The sequence below is a fragment of the Palaemon carinicauda genome, chromosome 8 (assembly GCF_036898095.1).
Source record: "Palaemon carinicauda isolate YSFRI2023 chromosome 8, ASM3689809v2, whole genome shotgun sequence".
In the NCBI taxonomy this organism is placed as follows: Eukaryota; Metazoa; Arthropoda; class Malacostraca; order Decapoda; family Palaemonidae; genus Palaemon; species Palaemon carinicauda.
Genome location: NC_090732.1, coordinates 91843983 through 91861482, shown reverse-complemented (window position 1 = coordinate 91861482; position 17500 = coordinate 91843983). Strand labels below are relative to the sequence as shown.

The following is a 17500-nucleotide window of genomic DNA, read 5'->3' as shown; positions in this document are numbered from 1 at the left end:
CCATGTAAGTATAAGTTAGTCTATTTTTGTTTTGTGTAGAGAAAGAGAGAGAGAGAGAGAGAGAGAGAGAGAGAGAGAGAGAGAGAGAGAGAGAGAGAGAGAGAGAGAGAGAGAGAGAGAGAGAGAGAGAATGGCGCCAACGCCATACACAGATTGTAGCCACGGGGTCGCAGCCCTTGGGAGCCTTAGTACCATACAATCATTTCTCTTCTGCTATCACCAGTAAGGGGATTTCTGAGAGAGAGAGAGAGAGAGAGAGAGAGAGAGAGAGAGAGAGAGAGAGAGAGAGAGAGAGAGAGAGAGAGAAATAGTATAGAAATTCATATTTTGGTATCGTTTTATTCTTACACATTCAAGAAGATTTGTGTTCGATAATTAATCCTATCTCCTTATTTTCATCATTTCAGAATTGACTGATCGATATCCAAAATCTGCAGTGCATGTGAAGCGTAAGAAAAGATATATGGGATAGGGTGGTGGTGATGGTGGGGGGGGGGGTTGATTTTCACTGAACATAGTGTTGAAATCACCAGTCATGTCGACCATAGAAGTAGCCTGGACCAGCTCTGGATCCTTCTGTGGTAGCATTATTCAAGCAATGTGTTTTCCTTAAGTTTTTTCCTCCATAATGCTCTATGTTTATTATTATTATTATTATTATTATTATTATTATTATTATTATTATTATTATTATTATTATTATTACTTGCTAAGCTACAACCCCAGTTGGAAAAGCAGGATGCTATAAGCCCATGGGCTCCAACAGGGAAAATAGCCCAGTGAGGAAAGGAAACAAGGAAAAAATATAAACTATATAAACTTTAACAAAACAAGTGGATGGGAAATTAGATAGAATAGTGTGCTTAAGCAAGAGAACTCTAACCCAAGACAGTGGAAGACCATGGTACCTAGGCTATGGCACTACCCAAGACTATAGAACAATGGTTTGGTTTTGGAGTGTCCTTCTCCTAGAAGAACTGCTTATCATAGCTAGTCTCTCTTCTACCCTTACCAAGAGGAAAGTAGCCACTGAACAATTACAGTGCAGCAGTTAACACCTTGTGCAAAGAAGAAGTATTTGGTAACCTCAGTGTTGTCAGGTGTATGAGGACAGAGTAGAATCTGTAAAGAATAGGCCAGACTATTCGGTGTGAGTAGGAAAAGGAAAGTGAACTGTAACCAGTGAGAAGGACCAAATGTAGCACCGTCTGCCCAGTCAAAGGACCCCATAACTCGCTAGCGGCAGTATCTTGACGGGTGGCTGGTGCCCTGGCCAACCTACTTCCTACTATCATAGGAGTCTTCGTCTTTCTTTCCCTTATTAGGAACGCTCTCTCTCTCTCTCTCTCTCTCTCTCTCTCTCTCTCTCTCTCTCTCTCTCTCTCAGGTTTATAAAAATATGCAGAGCAGAGTCCTAATGAAACTTAAAAAAATTGTCTGAGGTAGAAGCGGGCTGAATTTCACCAATTTAATTTAGGAAGTCTGAATAAGGTGTCCCGGAGAAGTTCTGAATGTTAACATAATTGTAGTGTATGTTGTACTTTTGTTGTTACATATTTTTCTTGTCTTCCTCTTGACTCTCAAATACGTCAAGAAGGCGCATGTATAAATAATGTTTTTGGAAGAGAGTGTGACCTTTTATATCTATCCTCCCTAAGCGCCGTCCTTCCTTCTTCGTCGTGGCGCCCAACCTCAGGTATAAACAAGGGCGTGACTGCAATTTTGTGGCCAATTTTGTACCGGAATTTCTTGCCTATTTTCTTTCGGGGCTTTGGCCATCGAAGAGGTCATGCCACTCACCAACAGAGTTGTTACTGCGTGGGGCATGACGCAGCACTGGCGTGTAATCGTGTATGCCGGCGCTTTGTTGACTCAGGGACGCATGAGTGCTCCTCCCTTGAACATAGCACTAACAATTTGACAGTTTTCGGCTCTCAAACCAATTTTAAGTGCCTTGCCGACACAAACTTCATCCGTACTCTACAGGAATCATTTATTTTTATTCTTTATCAATGCTTGAAGAAATGTTTAGCAGAATGGAGCTATCTTTCAGTGACGATCTTTACTGAAGCTTTTTTTTTTTTTCTCCGAGTATACCTTTACAGAATCCCTGTACCCATTGCCTTAGCTCTTTACAAACTACCCATTTCACCTTCCTTCTTTAATCTTGCTGTCCAACCTGTTAACTTATTCCTGATAGTGTAACCCGCTTTCACCTCTGCTGAATGACCCTCCCGACCCCAGTTCTTTAGATTAAATGTAACCACCTGTTTTAATAGTATTTATTTATATGATCTTTATTACCCTTTTTGGTTATATTTCATTCCGACGTGTCTCTTCCTAGAGACGCAGGATAATATTACGACTGACATGGTTTTATTTTTAAGTATATTTTTAATGAGTAGTCGGCGTTGCGGCAGTGTTCAAGCTTTCCTGTTGGGGTTAGATTTAGACAAACTCTCAAAGAATTGATGTTTCTTTTATTCCAGTCAATTGTGCGTCTTCTTTTTGTTCATCTGGAGTTGAAAAAGTGTTCCCTCTCTAGTTTTCTCGATCTGTATGACCTTCTTTTGCTTTATTCGTCAGAGGTGAGGAGGGTTGATCTGCAGTAGGATTCTTCTGGGGGTTTGCCACACTCTCTCTCCTCTCTTTACTCCAGCCACAGGGAAAACCGGTTTTGAATCAACTTGGTGAAATTGGAAGCTTGAAGCCATACTTATTGAACTGTGCTATTAATTATAATTACTACTGTATCACTTTTTTGATTCCTAAAGGATATATTAAGCTCCTCCTTAAACGAAAATTGATAAGGTGGATGGATTTAATTGCCTAAGAAAATTTTGAAACTGTAGGAAAGAGGGGGAAAAGTTGTTTAGTATGTGGCAGACATGAAGCTAAAGAAAATATTCTATAGAGAGACAATGTTTATTTACAATGTATGGCATGGGTGATAGGTTGTTGAGATGAGATTTTGTCTTTATCAAATTTGTTGAAGTATGTAAGCAGGAGAGTGACTGGTTTGGTGTGAAAATGGGCCCGAGAGTATGGCGTTTCAACATCTTTATGGATGAAGTGGTATGAGAGGAGTGTTTATTCCGGTACAAATTCATGGGATGATGAAATAAGTTATTAATGAAATCTTGAATTGTTAATGTTTACAGTTAACGCTGTGGTGATTGGGGATAATGAAGAAAAGCTACCGAGGCTGGTAAGAGAATATGAAAGTTTCTGTGGGTGAAAACCGTTGAGAGTAAATGTGGTGAGTATCAAGGTTCTAAATGGAAACAGGGAAGGTTGTCTATTATTATTAGTATCTTAGAATAGATAATGAATGTTGGTGAAGTTTAGAGAAGTGTTGGGTAACTGTAGGAGTAATGAGCTGGAATGGCTTGATTAAGTGTATTTTCTGGTGACCAGATCTGTTGAAAAGAATTGATGACGACAGTCTTGTAAAAAAAAAGTAGATAATCAATATTGGTAGGATATCGGGTGAGGGAAAGACCTAGAAAAGGTTGAATAAATGGTACGCAAGGGTCTTGATTCCAAGAAGCGCAAGATTTCGTGCAAGATGAGGGTGAATAGTGAAGTGTTAAAGGGTACGATGCACTGTAAATGAACTCAATTTGTATATATATTTATATATATATATATATATATATATATATATATATATATATATATATATATGTGTGTGTGTATATATATATATATATATATATATATATATATATATATATATATATATATATATATATATATATATATATATATATATATATGATATTTGCTAAGCTACGACTCTGTTGAGGCTAGGGGCTCTAACAGGGAAAAAAGCCCATTGAGGTAAGGAAATAAGGAAAAATGAAATATTTTAAGAACAGCGACAACGTTTGAATAAATATTTCCTATATAGATTATAAAAACTTTAACAAAACGCGAGGACGAGAAGTAAGATAGAATAGTGTGCCCAAGTGTACCCTCAGGCAAGAGAACTCTAACCCAAGACAGTGGAAGGCCATGGTACAGAGGCTATGGCACTATATTGTGTGTGTTTGTGTGTGTGTATTTCTGGACCTTTCCGGCTATACACCGCCTCTGAAAACTCTCATTTCGTCGGCATCTTAACGTGTGTATTTGTTGGGTTACTAATATTGAGGAAGTTATACTTTAAAGTTGGCTCATCCACGATTCAGCAATTTACTCTTAAGCCTTTGGCTGGTTAAGTATGAAGATGCAAAGTAATTGAAGACTAAACTCGATGATTGTTTTCGTGCCCTATTTCATGTTTTTGTGCTTATCAGGCACCAGGACTGGTTTAACAGGATCCCATCGGAATTCTATAAAGGAGGAAAAAGAGAATGAAAGCAAATCATTAGGTGTGGATAGATATTCACAGATTAGCTTGTCTCCCTTTTTATACCTTTCAATAAATGGAATGCGTATGTGTTCACTGCACGTCCTGCGATTAGACCTCAAGGCAAGAAAAGTTTTTTATTTTATACGTTTATTTGTGTTGTATGAACAGTAAGGATTACGGAATTTGTAATATAATTTTGATTGCGTAGTATTTTTTTTGGATAATTTTGACATTAATTTCAAAGGTACGTAAGGAAAGGTCGAGATATTTGTATTTAGAGCTTAGAATTTAATCAAATGTTCTTATCTTCTCCTTTTGAACGGAGTCATTGAAGCCTCAGTTTTTTTCCATGAAGGGGAATTCGTGTTTGTGTGTTGTGTTTATGAGATAATAGACCTCGTAGTTGGTGTAAGACAAACAAACAAGTCGGTTAGTTCGAGGGGGAGTGAAAGGAAAGGAGTTGGATGGATGGGGGCTTTTATGGGTGCCGCACCTTCCCGACATCCCGGCACCTCCCCGACGTGCGGGACAACTCTTAGTGTCGACGGCCATCAGGGCCTCTGTGGCGTCGTCGGCAGTGTTGATGGTGGCGGTGAGGGTGATCCTGAAAACATAGAAATCCATCAGTCTGCCACGGATAAAGAGAAGAGGGAAATATGGGCTTCGGTGGCAGACAGGCACGGATGGGAGAACCCTCGTGAGCTTACGGCAAAGCCGTGTCCTGTTTCTCGAGTTCTTTCTCTTAGTGAAGAGGAGGCAGCGCGCTAACATCTTGGGATGTAAGAGATCTGGCTTTTAAAGTGTTTGGTTTCTCTTCTCAGTATGCGTAGTCTGCAAGGCGACTTCACCTTCGCAGAACAATTTGCCGGACGAAAGCCAAAATTATGAACTCTTTCCGAAAATCGGATTTTACGAGATGGAGGCACAGGAAAGAGATTGGCTTGATCTGTGTCTGCAGAGGCGTCCGACGGCTCATCCCCTTCTTTCTCCCCCTCCACCTCCCCCTCTCCATCCATGTTTAGTCCCGTTTGTCCAGCTATCCAAGTGTCCTTAAGGCATCTTGCATTGTTGGCTTCTTGTTGTCGCCTCTTACCATATATCATGATGGAGACCTTGTCATCATCCCTCTCTCCCTCTCCTTGTCCCTTAACCCCGGTGATCCGCAACGTACAAAAGTGAGGGCGTTTATGAGAGAGAGAGAGAGAGAGAGAGAGAGAGAGAGAGAGAGAGAGAGAGAGAGAGAGAGAGAGAGAGAGAGAGGCACGAACCGGGTGTGTCTTGGAGGACATGAGATGAGGGTGATGGCGCCAAGGAAGAACACGGAGTCTGGAGGCGCCAACGCCACTACTACCATCACCCCTACCCACCCACCAGCCCTCGGCTTCTCCTTTTTTATTTTTATTTTTTAGCATTTTGATTGGCGCAACTAGTTTATAGAGCGTCTTTGTGGGAAGAGCAAGAAAAATAGGAGGAGAAGGAGGAAGAAGAGGAGAGATACAGACAGACAGACAGACGAATGCGACTAGTAAAAAAAAAACATCCATGTACGGGAGTGAAAATGCGGCGTCAAACAGTGATAGGTATTTGTTCATTTAGACTTATTAGAAAAAATAGATGCGTAGTTTTAAGCCTGATATTGGTGCCGAATATTAGATTATTTTCCTCTCGTCTGACTTTGAGGCCTTTGGCGTCATGACGAGAAAACACAAGTGGCGACTTATCACTCCCAGTCCTTAACTCTGAAGGGTTTATCAATATTTATCGTAAGTTTAGACAGAGTTATATAAGTAATTTTTGTGTGTTTGTATGCTCTCTGGGAAGAGGTGTTTATAATGATCGCTTAGATGTTTTATGTTGCTATTCTTAGAACTCCGTACCTTTGATAAAATTGAAATCCCAATATTGGTGACATATATAGGTCTAAATCATTTCATGGGATGCAGTTGAATATAGATTCTAATCATATGTTTCTACTCGAATAAAAAGTTTTATTTGGGCACCGTGGGTTAAAGAGTACGCATGTGATCCACACTAATAAATAAGCTAGCACTGCTTTCATTATTTTCACCAACGAAGTTTTTAGGATATTTATACGTTTGTGTATGTTCACTGTGAAATGTCCCGAAAACTGATGAAAACAATCTGATGATACTGAAGGGAAACTTACAGATGGTGAATCGTGGGGTTATTAACCTGAGCTGGCTGTGGAGGAAAAGGTGGCGATTTAACAATTTTAAGTCAAATCATCACCAATATTCACTAAATAGTTATAGTATGGAGAATCGCTCATTATAAAAGGTATTCACTAGAGGTTATTACAATGTTTTTTTTTTTTTATATTTTTTTTTTTAGATAGTTGAAACAAACTCAAACAGATGGGAATTTCATTTTCTATTCCTTGGGAAGTTTGAAGGTTTGTTACTATATTAGCCGTACTTCATATATGAACATAATAAGGGCAAATGAAACCCTCCGTTCATGTACCACAAACTTTGTAATAAAAAATCTATCAAGAGCATTAAGCACAATACATTAATAGTATGAATTCATATCCTCACGGTCGGTTGCCCTTGGCAGCAGGTGTGTTTCTTTAGAGATTAAAGGTCACCATGAATGTCGGAGGTAAGGGACTGTGATAATGCCCTAGCAGGACATTGGCGTCGAAGCTCTCTCTCTCTCTCCACCCAAGCTAAGACCAGGGAGGATCAGGGAATGGTTGCTGACAACTCGCCAGGTTAACCTTTAGTCTCCCTCAAACTTACTCTTCCTCAGCTCCCAAAGATGGTGAAATTACAAACACTGCAAAAAATTATCGATCTCGAACCCCCGTCCAACAAATCACCAGGGTGGGAAGTTTCTAATACGGTACCACAATTCTGAGTGCTATAATAATTTCTTTGCACGGTTTTACTGTAGTTGGTGTGATTTTTTGTTTTGTTTTTATCTAGACTTTTTCACTGGGTAGCTATGAAAACCCAAATAAACGCTGTAAATGTAACATTTCTCAGTTTGAATGATTTTTCATTTACCGTTGGTGGTTTGTGCACCTGATGCCACTAGGTAAATAGTAGTCGCTCAATTTTGCTTAATATGTCTAACATACTTTTTATATTTAGGTATTATAATGATTGATCTAGTCAAATCTCTAGTAGGATAAACCACATGTAAATGTAGTAGGGGAATTCTAAACATTTTATTTTTGATATAGGTGTTCATTTAGGTATGGTTAGAGTATTTCAGTTGGCTGGATTAAATGGGACTCCTGTGGCATGTAGCCTACCTATCGTATGGAGGCTTACCGAGGCCTCGGCTAAGTAAGATGGCAGAGTTGAGTATTCTTGAAGCGTTGTAAAAAAATTTTGATGCTGTGCAGTGAGTGAAAGTGGTGTTGTAGACTCTGATACTATCCTTCTGGAAGCAATTTAAAAATCGTAGAGTTTGTTTGAGGACAGAACTGCCATCGGTTTGAGCGTTCTGTGGGTTAGATTACAGTATTTTGCGATAACTTCATAAATACACCTTCTGTCATATCTAGTTTAACTTGAAATAAAATTTATTAAAATTGACAGCATAAGCAAAGCTGTTGTGTTATTTATTTTTTACTTTACCTAACGATTAACTAAAATTCATATACGATTAGTTAAAAATTAGTGTGGATAGAGAGAGAGAGAGAGAGAGAGAGAGAGAGAGAGAGAGAGAGAGAGAGAGAGAGAGAGAGAGAGAGAGAGAGAGAGTAACGTAGTTTTTAATAAAAAAAAAAACCTTTAGACGTAGAATTGAAATAAGAAACCAAATGACAAAAGGAGAGGTAAAAGCGGCTCTTTATTGAAGTGTTCGGATATTGGAAGACTTTTTATGGTGCTCATATTTTACAGCACATCCAATGCTGAGGTAATTTGAAAGCTGCATTATCTGCTAGACAAATGGAAATCTGAAAGGTAATAGCTTAAGGTATGATGCACTTTTAAAACGTATCTTTAGGAAAAGCGAACTTTAATCACAGGGGAAAACACAGACAACAAATTCTATCCTTATGGTAATATATGTAGCCCCAACGACAATTTAATATGAAAGGCATCATACATTGCAACCCCCCCCCCCCAAAAAAAAAAAGAGAGAAAGAAAAAAAACCTTTATTAAGTACAAAACCGGGAATTTATCCCGAAGATTATGCCCATATAGCAGGCAAGATTTTGTACAGAACCTTCTTTGAGAAACGATTTTTTTATACTTTATTAGGTAGAGAACAAGAATTCATACGATTCAAGTTCGGTTTACAAGAGTTTACACGATTCAAGTACAGTTTATATTAATACAGATTCAAACTGAGTATTGATATCTATATTTTAAAAATGTAAAGAACTATAGTTGTATAGAAATATTTTTTTATGGAAAATGGATTTACTCAAAGTAACATGGTGTAATTTTGATATTTATTGATGTAATGTATATGATAGTCCTTCTCTTACACTAATGAACAACCGATACAGGGTCAAAAAAAAAAAAGCTACTGCAACTCTTCCTTTCATGTGAATTTTCATTGCTTACATATAGCCTACGTATATTTGAAGACCTAATTTCATGTATTCCTTGACGATTTTTTGTATTAGGTTTTAGTTAGGATCCATTACATACATTGAAAGCTTCCATATTTTAAGACTTGCTCATTTAGTATTATAAGATTTTTGTAATCTCCTAGAATAGATTTTCTTCTGTTATATATAATCACGTATGAATGTGGAAGAATTGTGGGAATCTAACAAAAAATTTTGTCTTGCAGAAATGAATCTTGTTAGAACATTGTGCTAACTGTTGATTTGTAGTTTGATATCCTGCGCTTTTTGTTAAAGATGATATCGATTGTTTTATTTGTTTTTTATATGATCATACTGATTGCTCACCTAGTCATTTCATGCTACAGGTCACCGGTTACCGATTACCTGTTGAAACATTAGAACTAGTTATAAATACTCCACCGGTCAATGGATGGTTACCTGACATACAGTATAATGATCTCAGTATTAATCTTAGTTATTGTGAAGTACTTCCGAAGTGGCCATTGGAGATTGAAACTATAAGGAGAAAAGTAACACGGCTAATTTTTACATAACTGTTGAATTGTGATTTTGTCGTTTGTGTATAAAAATGTCTACAATAGCTAACTTGCACACCTACATAAAAACTTAGAAAAACGGGCTATCCCTGATTCAATGATTATCGGAGGCTTATCATCTTTGGAAAAGTAATAAATAAGTTTCAACTATGAATTACTATTCGCAGCTAACAGCTGTTGCTCGGAGTTTATGCTTCAACTGAAAAGTAATACTACTTAACCATAAAAGAAATCCTTTCTTGTACTACCCAGGAACATGAAAGGTGGGTCCCCTTCAATTCTGCACTTGAGTGTAGAATTAACATTTCCTCTTGTGCTTGAATCAGTGTGTTTTGTCACTGTCCAAAGGAAAAGGCAATACTATTGGCTGATGTGTTTAACAGTCAGCAAAGCAAATCGAAACTCAATCTTCCTCATTCCTGTTTCCATGTGGCTAGTTTAGCCTTTAGTTTCCGGGAAACTAAAACACTTTTACTCAACCTTCATGCTTATGAAGGTGTAGCCCTAAATCATATTCCCCCCTTTTTTTCCTATAAAAGCAGCTAATGTTTTGGCTCCTAACTTATATGTTATTTTTCCAAGTTAGCAAGAAGAGGTTCTGTTTGCGATGTACTTAGTGGAGAATTTGTTATATTACTCTATTGGGTAAACATGTCTGTGGTAGCTCAAGCCCTGCAGAATACCGCCAATTTTCCTTTACTCTATATTATCTAAAGTTTTTGGACGTCTTTCTCCAAAACGTCTAAATAGGTATGCTGAAGGTAGTCATCTGTTCCATAGTTTTCAGTTTGATTTTTGCAAAATCCTTGGAGTATTTCCAATGCTGTACAGAAATACCTTGGTTTTGGTCAGTGTTTTAGTGCTGCCTGTGACAGTGTTTATCACTAGGCCCTTGTTTTCAAACTCACATGGGAGTAGGTGGATTTTTTCCTGGCATCATTGTTGAATTTTTGATAAATAGATTGCAAAGTAGTTTTTGATGGACACCGCTGTGATAATTGTAGAAATGCAATGATTGGTGTCCCTTAGGGTAGTGTTCACGGCCCATTAGTTTTTATATTCTATACATATGAATTTTAGTTTGGCCTTGAAAACAGTCATGGTACATATGCAGATGATTGCTCTCTATCTGCACCATTTCCATCTTATGAATGTAGACATGTGGTAGCTTGAGTATAATTGTAAGTATATAGTGATTAAGTGGCTCATAGACACCCAGGCCTCTGCATGGACACAGTGTCTAATTGTTTACAAACCGTCTAAGATTTTAGGTGTGATTCTTTATGGTAAATTTACTTTGGATACACTTCTGTTTTCTCCAATTGCATAACACAGGTACGTTGAGAAAGTCTTAAGATATTGGTGATCAATCAGTCTTATGGATTTTTTTCTTTAATTTTCCTGTCTGGTTTCAGTTGCTTAATATCATCGTATTTTATTTTGACAAAACGTGCTATCATTTTCTTTTTATCCCTGCTCTAGATATTATCTGTGGCGCCGTCGTTCAGAAACTTCTTTTAGCAAGTTGTTTAAAATTTGTTATAATTCTGACTACCTTTGCATTCAGATTTTCCTATACTGTACCACAAATTACGTAGTACTATGTATCCAGTCCGAGCCTTCATCATGAGGATCAAAACTAAACTGTATTCTAGAAGTTATACTGCATCTGTAACCAAATTGTGGAAATTTATTGCTAATCACGTGGCTGAATCGGTGGAACAGTTCAAAATTGTTGCAAATGCTTTTCTGTTGAACAAGTTGACATGTCTCGTTTTATAGCTTATATTTTATTTAACTTATCTATTCAACTTCTTTACTGATCTTGGTATATTTTATGATTTTTTATTTCTCATTTATAGTTTCTTTGTTGCTTCTATTTAATTTCTGCACTGGGCTCCTTTCTCTGTTGGATCCCGTGGGCGTGTAACTTTCTGCTTTTCTTATTAGGGTTGTAGCTTGCCTAACAATGTTATCTACTAATAATAGTAACACTTCTTATTACGCACATTCTTTCAAAACTTACTCCCACTCTTTGAGAAGATCAAAACATCTCTGTTGATAAACTTTATAGCCTTTTAAACTTATCTTTCCAAGGGTTCTCACACAGTATACCCCAAAATCATCTGTGCATTCCTTGTTTTGTGACTCTCCTCTCTCCTCATATCACGATATAATGACATCTGATTCTTTATTCAGAAATACTTTTATAAATGAGCCTTTTGTTTTCCCACCACCCACCAGTGCAGTCCAGGCTAAGCTGAGGAAAATGGATTACTGCGAAACGCATTGTGGCTACTAACACCAATCTGGTAAGAATTGAAACAGGAGCTGTGGAATTTTGAAATCGTTTTGATAGTAGACTGAATATATCAAAACAATGACTTGAGCATCCCTCTCGACAAACGGGTTCCCCCAAAAATGCGACTACCGCCATCCATCATGACCGTATAAGCAGTGCAATTATTGAGGATGCGTGGAATGCTGCTGTAATTTTAATGACTATCTAACGAAGAGTTTCGTTTCGTATGACGTAAACTAATGACGTAGCATGCGACCAGAGAGGCCTAACGTACATTTTTAGTCAGGCTGTTGGTGTTCAGTTGTCATCGGACAAGAACATTAGATAGAGACTGGGAATAATTAATTTTCTCTCTCTCTCTCTCTCTCTCTCTCTCTCTCTCTCTCTCTCTCTCTCTCTCTCTCTCTCTCTAATAAAAGGGGAATGTTTTCATTGTTCCTTCCCTCCTGTAACTGCTAAGGCATTTATTCTTGTTATTTTTAGCAGTTGTAATTGCGTTAGTAGATATTAGAAATTAGCATTACATTCATATTTAGTCTTCTTTTTTTTTTTTTTTTTTTTTTTTTTTTTTTTTTTTTTTTGCCTAACGCAAAGACGTAAATATAATCGTTAGATTTTAGGATTTCACGTGATTGAGAACTTAAACTCGACCGTTGGCTGTTGTTTCCTATAGTCATTGGTTAAAATGATCTCAAGTTTTCTTGTGTTTGAGGATCTTTTCGTTCCTTAGAACGGGTAAGGACTTGCAGAACAGGAAAATTTAAGCCTTTATCCTTTTTAACCATAAATTTTTCTGGGTCTAATGAAATATTTGCCAATTTAATTTATTTATTTTTTTTTTTTTAATTCGAGTGCCGGTTGAGCAAATATTTCAAATATCTCATTTTGTGCATTTGGTAGAGGAGCAAGGAGCTTTTCTTTTATAATTCTTCTTTGTGGTCACGCAAGTCAGGTATTCATATTTAAATCCGTTGTTAAGTGTAATATGGTGGGAAAATTTAAGAAAAAGTGGCTTCATACTGCTTTTTTTTTTTTTTTAATGACAATTATTTTTTAGAGCAAATAGGTTAATATGTTTTGAAATTAATTTTGAACAGTACAAAATCATTTTTAGAGGCAGTTGGTTAATTGAAAAGTAATGTGTTACTAACAGATTTATTTTTAATTCAGGAAATGTTAAGAAAGAGGAGAATACGGAATTATATTTTTGGTTGTTTACAGAAATAGTAGAGCAACAAGTGTAGATTTGCAAATATGAGGTAATTGCCGCGAAAAGAATGGTAGTGAAGAAAATTTAATGTGGTGAGAACTGTGTTGAAACCAGTAGGTGATGACAACTAAATTATTAACACATGATTTAGAAGTCACAGTAAATTGTCGTATTTTATGAAAACGCATTGAACAGAGCAACACAACTACCGTATGTAGAAGTCATTTGCTAAAGGTTCTGTTAATGGTATAAAGAAGCGTCTGGGTCTGTATGGGTGTTTGTTAATGATCTTTGTTTGAAAGGCATTCAAGCGTTTGAAAATGAACCCCTTTGGAGGGTGTTTTAGATGAAGGCGTTTGTGTTCAACTAGGAAATTTTATATTATTTATTATAAATTAATTATTTGGACTGCGTTTAACAAGCAAATTATATATATATATATATATATATATATATATATATATATATATATATATATATATATATATATATATATATATATCTTCCGACATGGATACAAACCCTCTTCCTTTTAAGTAGTAGTAGTCTGAGATTCCACTGTCCCGGCTGGGAAGAAAAGGGATTCCGTGTTTCGAAAAAGGGAGAGAAAGGGAATGGGACTTCTCTCCCACTGTTCAGACTCCAGTGTCTACAGGTAGATCAACCATTCTAATCCCAGCCGTGGCCTAGACCAGACGACCACTTCCCACGACCTGAGCTGACCTTGTGTTATGTTCTTTGTGTTTCTCTTGGTTTGTTGGGGCTTCGAGTTCCTTTCTTCTTGTTCTTCATAGAGCAGTTCCACAAGATTCATAGTGCCATGGCTGTGCCGGCCAACATTGCAGCACTTTGAATCACCACGAGGTTGACCTTTCCTCGACCTGTGCTCCTTGCAGAGACTAACAGTGTTCCTTCTCTGACACGTGCCCGGTAATTAAGGGCTGGCTGCTTGTCTATTGGTAGCATACAACAGAAGGTGGAAGGAGAAGTCAAAAGGAATCGCTACCCTTCCAAGACTGTAGAGAGGGCTGCTGCCCCTTTGCTCTCTTCATCAGGAGTTGGTTCCACATATGTCTCCCTTACTCTTAGGTGGAGAGTGCGTTTGACTGCTAGTCCCCACGTGTCAATGCATGGCACAACATTCAAGGTGAGATAACCCATGGGTCGGTGGTGGAACCCTCCTTTTTCTTCCCAGTCGTACCTGTGAGCGAGAGATGAGGCCCTTAAAGTAATCCAGTTGTCCTTTGGCTGTAAAGCTCACCAACTTCCTAGACTTATTTAGATCTTAGAGAGGCATTTCTGGAAGGGAGGAGCTTTCAAGCAATTAGCTCTCTTTCTGGAGTGTGGGTTTCAAGAACAAGACTCCTAAGAGAGGCAGAAGGACGTATGTGGTTCTTCAGAGAGCAGATGAGTTTCAGGTACATCTGTACTCCGGGTTTTTCACCACTTTAGGAAAAAAGATGATGATTAGGACTTTAGCTTCTCAGGGGATAATGTTTGGCACCAGTTCTTCTATTATTCTCCAAGGACATAAAGGCCAGAAGGAAGGAGTCCAGGATACCCATTCACCAGAATCTGTTTTGATGCGAGGGAGGATGCCTCCCTCCTTCCACACACCCGTAGGTGAGAGAGTAATGCGCCACCCTGAACATCCCGAGATCACTTAATGGTCGTACGTCAGGTACATGTTCCTGGTATCGAGAAAAGGATGAGAGGAATTCAAGATCCTGGGCAAGGACCTTGGCATAGGTGCCTCCACACATGAAGGAGTGGCATAGTGAGGAGGGCACTGTTCCGAGCCTGTGCATCGTCGTGGTGCTGAGGACAAGTGTCACAAGTTGGAAAGGAAGCACCCACTGGATGGGAAGAGAGGTTCCCCTGGCTCAGTTGATGTTGTCGAGGGTCGGCTTCATCTTCACGATAAAGGTTATTTCAGGAAGGTTGGAATTTGAGTTTTCCAGGGAAAGCCCAAAATTGGGTTATTTTAGGAAATCTGAAATTTGATTCATTTTGAGAAACTAGGATTTGAGTTTTTTCTTGATAAGTTGTGATTTGGATCTTCCTGCAAAAGCTGGGAATTAATCTTCCATGGAAAGTTGAGATTGGAGTCTTCCTTGGAAAGTTGAGATTGGAGTCTTCCTTGGAAAGTTGAGATTGGATTCTTCCTTGGAAAGCTGAGGTTGGAGTCTTCCATGGAAAGCTAAGATTGGAGTCTTCCGTGGAAAGCTGAGATTGGAGTCATCCTTGGAAAGGCTGACATTGGAGTCTTCCATGGAAAAGCCGAGATTGGAGTCTTCCTTGGAAGAGCAGAGATTGTAGTTTTCCTTGGAAGAGCTGAGATTGGAGTCTTCCTTGGAAAAGCTGAGATTGTAGTCTTCCTTGGAAGAGCTGAGATTGTAGTCTTCCTTGGAAGAGCAGAGATTGGAGTCTTCCTTGGAAGAGCTGAGATTGGAGTCTTCCTTGGAAGAGCTGAGATTGGAGTCTTCCTTGGAAGAGCTGAGATTGGAGTCTTCCTTGGAAAAGCTGAGATTGGAGTCTTCCTTTGGAAGAGCTGAGATTGGAGTCTTCCTTGGAAAAGCTGAGATTGGAGTCTTCCTTTGGAAGAGCTGAGATTGGAGCCTTCCTTTGGAATAGCTGAGATTGGAGTCTTCCTTTGGATGAGCTGAAATTGGAATCTTTCTCTGGAAGAGTTGAGATTGAAGTCATCCTTTGGAAGAGCTGAGATTGGAGTCTTCCTTTGAAAGAGCTGAGATTGGAGTCTTCCTTTTGAAGAGCTGAGATTGGAGTCTTCCTTTTGAAGAGCTGAGATTGGAGTCTTCCTTTTGAAGAGCTGAGATTGGAGTCTTCCTTTTGAAGAGCTGAGATTGGAGTCTTCCTTTGGAAGAGCTGAGATTGAAGTCTACCTTTGAAAGAACTGAGATTGAAGTCTACCTTTGAAAGAACTGAGATTGGAGTTTTCCTTTGGAAGAGCTGAGATTGGAGTCTTCCTTTGGAAGAGCTGAGATTGGAATCTTTCTCTGGAAGAGCTGAGATTGGAGTCTTCCTTTGGAAAATCTGAGATTGGAGTCTTCCTTTGGAAGATCTGAGATTGGAGTCTTCCTTTGGAAGATCTGAGATTGGAGTCTTCCTTTGGAAGATCTGAGATTGGAGTCTTCCTTTGGAAGATCTGAGATTGGAGTCTTCCTTTGGAAGATCTGAGATTGGAGTCTTCTTTGGAAGATCTGAGATTGAAGTCTTCCTTGGAAGAGCAGAGATTGGAGTCTTTATTTGGAAGAGCTGAGATTGGAGTCTTCCTTTGAAAGAGCTGAGATTTGAGTCTTCCTTGGAAGAACTGAGATTGGAGTCTTACTGGAAAACCGGATATTTGAGTCTTTGGAAAGCTGGGATGAGTCATTTTGGGAAGGGTGGTATTTGTGTCGTCCTTGGTGAGCTAGATTAGAGTCTTCACAGGAAAAATTAAATTTCAATTTTTTTTGGAAACCTCCGATTAGAACCATCATGGGAAAGCTATTTTTTTTTTTTTAGGGGGGGGGGGGGGGACTGCGATTAGAACCATCATGGGAAAGCTTGGATTTTAGTTATTTTGGGAAGGGTGGTATTTGTCCCATCCTTTGTAAGCTAGATTAGAGTCTTCTCAGGGAAAATTAGATTTCAATTTTTTTTTCTGTCTGGAAACCTGCGATTAGAACAATCATGGGAAAGCTCGGATTTGAGTCATTTTGGGAAGGGTGGTATTTGTCTCTTCCTTGATAAGCTAGATTAGTCTTCACCGGAAAAATTAGATTTCAATTTTTTTTTCTTTCTGGAAACCTGCGATTAGAACCATCATGGGAAAGTTTAAATTTGAGTCAGTTTGGGAAGGCTAAGATTTGAGTCTTCATGGGAAAGATCCAATTTAGGTTATTTCAAGAAGGCGAGAATTTGAGTCTTTCAAGGGAAGTTGTGATTCGAGTGTTCCTGTAAAAGCTTAGAAATGAGTCTTCCTGTGAAAGCTGAGATTTGAGTCTTCTTTGGAAAGCTGAGATTTGGGTCTTCCTTGAAAAGCTTATATATATATATATATATATATATATATATATATATATATATATATATATATATATATATATATATATATATATATCTATCTATCTATCTATCTATCTATCTATCTATCTATCTATCTATCTATCTATCTATCTATCTATCTATCTATCTATCTATCTATCTTGAGATTTGAGTTTCCCTGGAAAAAATTAGAATTTGTGTATTCCTGGGAAAGCTGGGATTAGTCATTTTGGGAAGGCTGGAATTTTTTTTATCTAGGGGAGGGTGAGATTTGAGTCTTCCTAGGTAAGCCTGATTTGAGTGTTCCCGGGAAAGCTGGTATTTGAGTTTCTGGGAAAGGTCGTATTTTACTCTGGGATTTTTTTAAATTTCGGACGAGTGACATTTGAGTCTTCTAGGGAAATCCGGATTTGAGTCTTCTTAGGTAAGCCAGAATTGAGTGTTCTTTGGAAAGCTGGTATTTGAGTCTTC

The 17500-nt window shown here is 38.3% G+C and overlaps 1 protein-coding gene across 2 annotated transcripts in view; it reads left to right on the top strand.

Annotated features, from left to right (window-relative positions):
- Nucleotides 1-17500, top strand: part of Dad (Daughters against dpp) — a 184496-nt gene that overhangs the window by 125934 nt on the left and 41062 nt on the right. Inside the window, exon 2 of one of the 2 annotated variants that reach the window (XM_068378750.1) lies at nt 408-449. The exons of the other annotated variant lie outside the window; for it this stretch is intronic. Coding sequence (XP_068234851.1) covers nt 408-449 — 42 coding nt within the window. The remainder of the gene's footprint in view (nt 1-407; nt 450-17500) is intronic. 2 annotated transcript variants of the gene reach the window in all.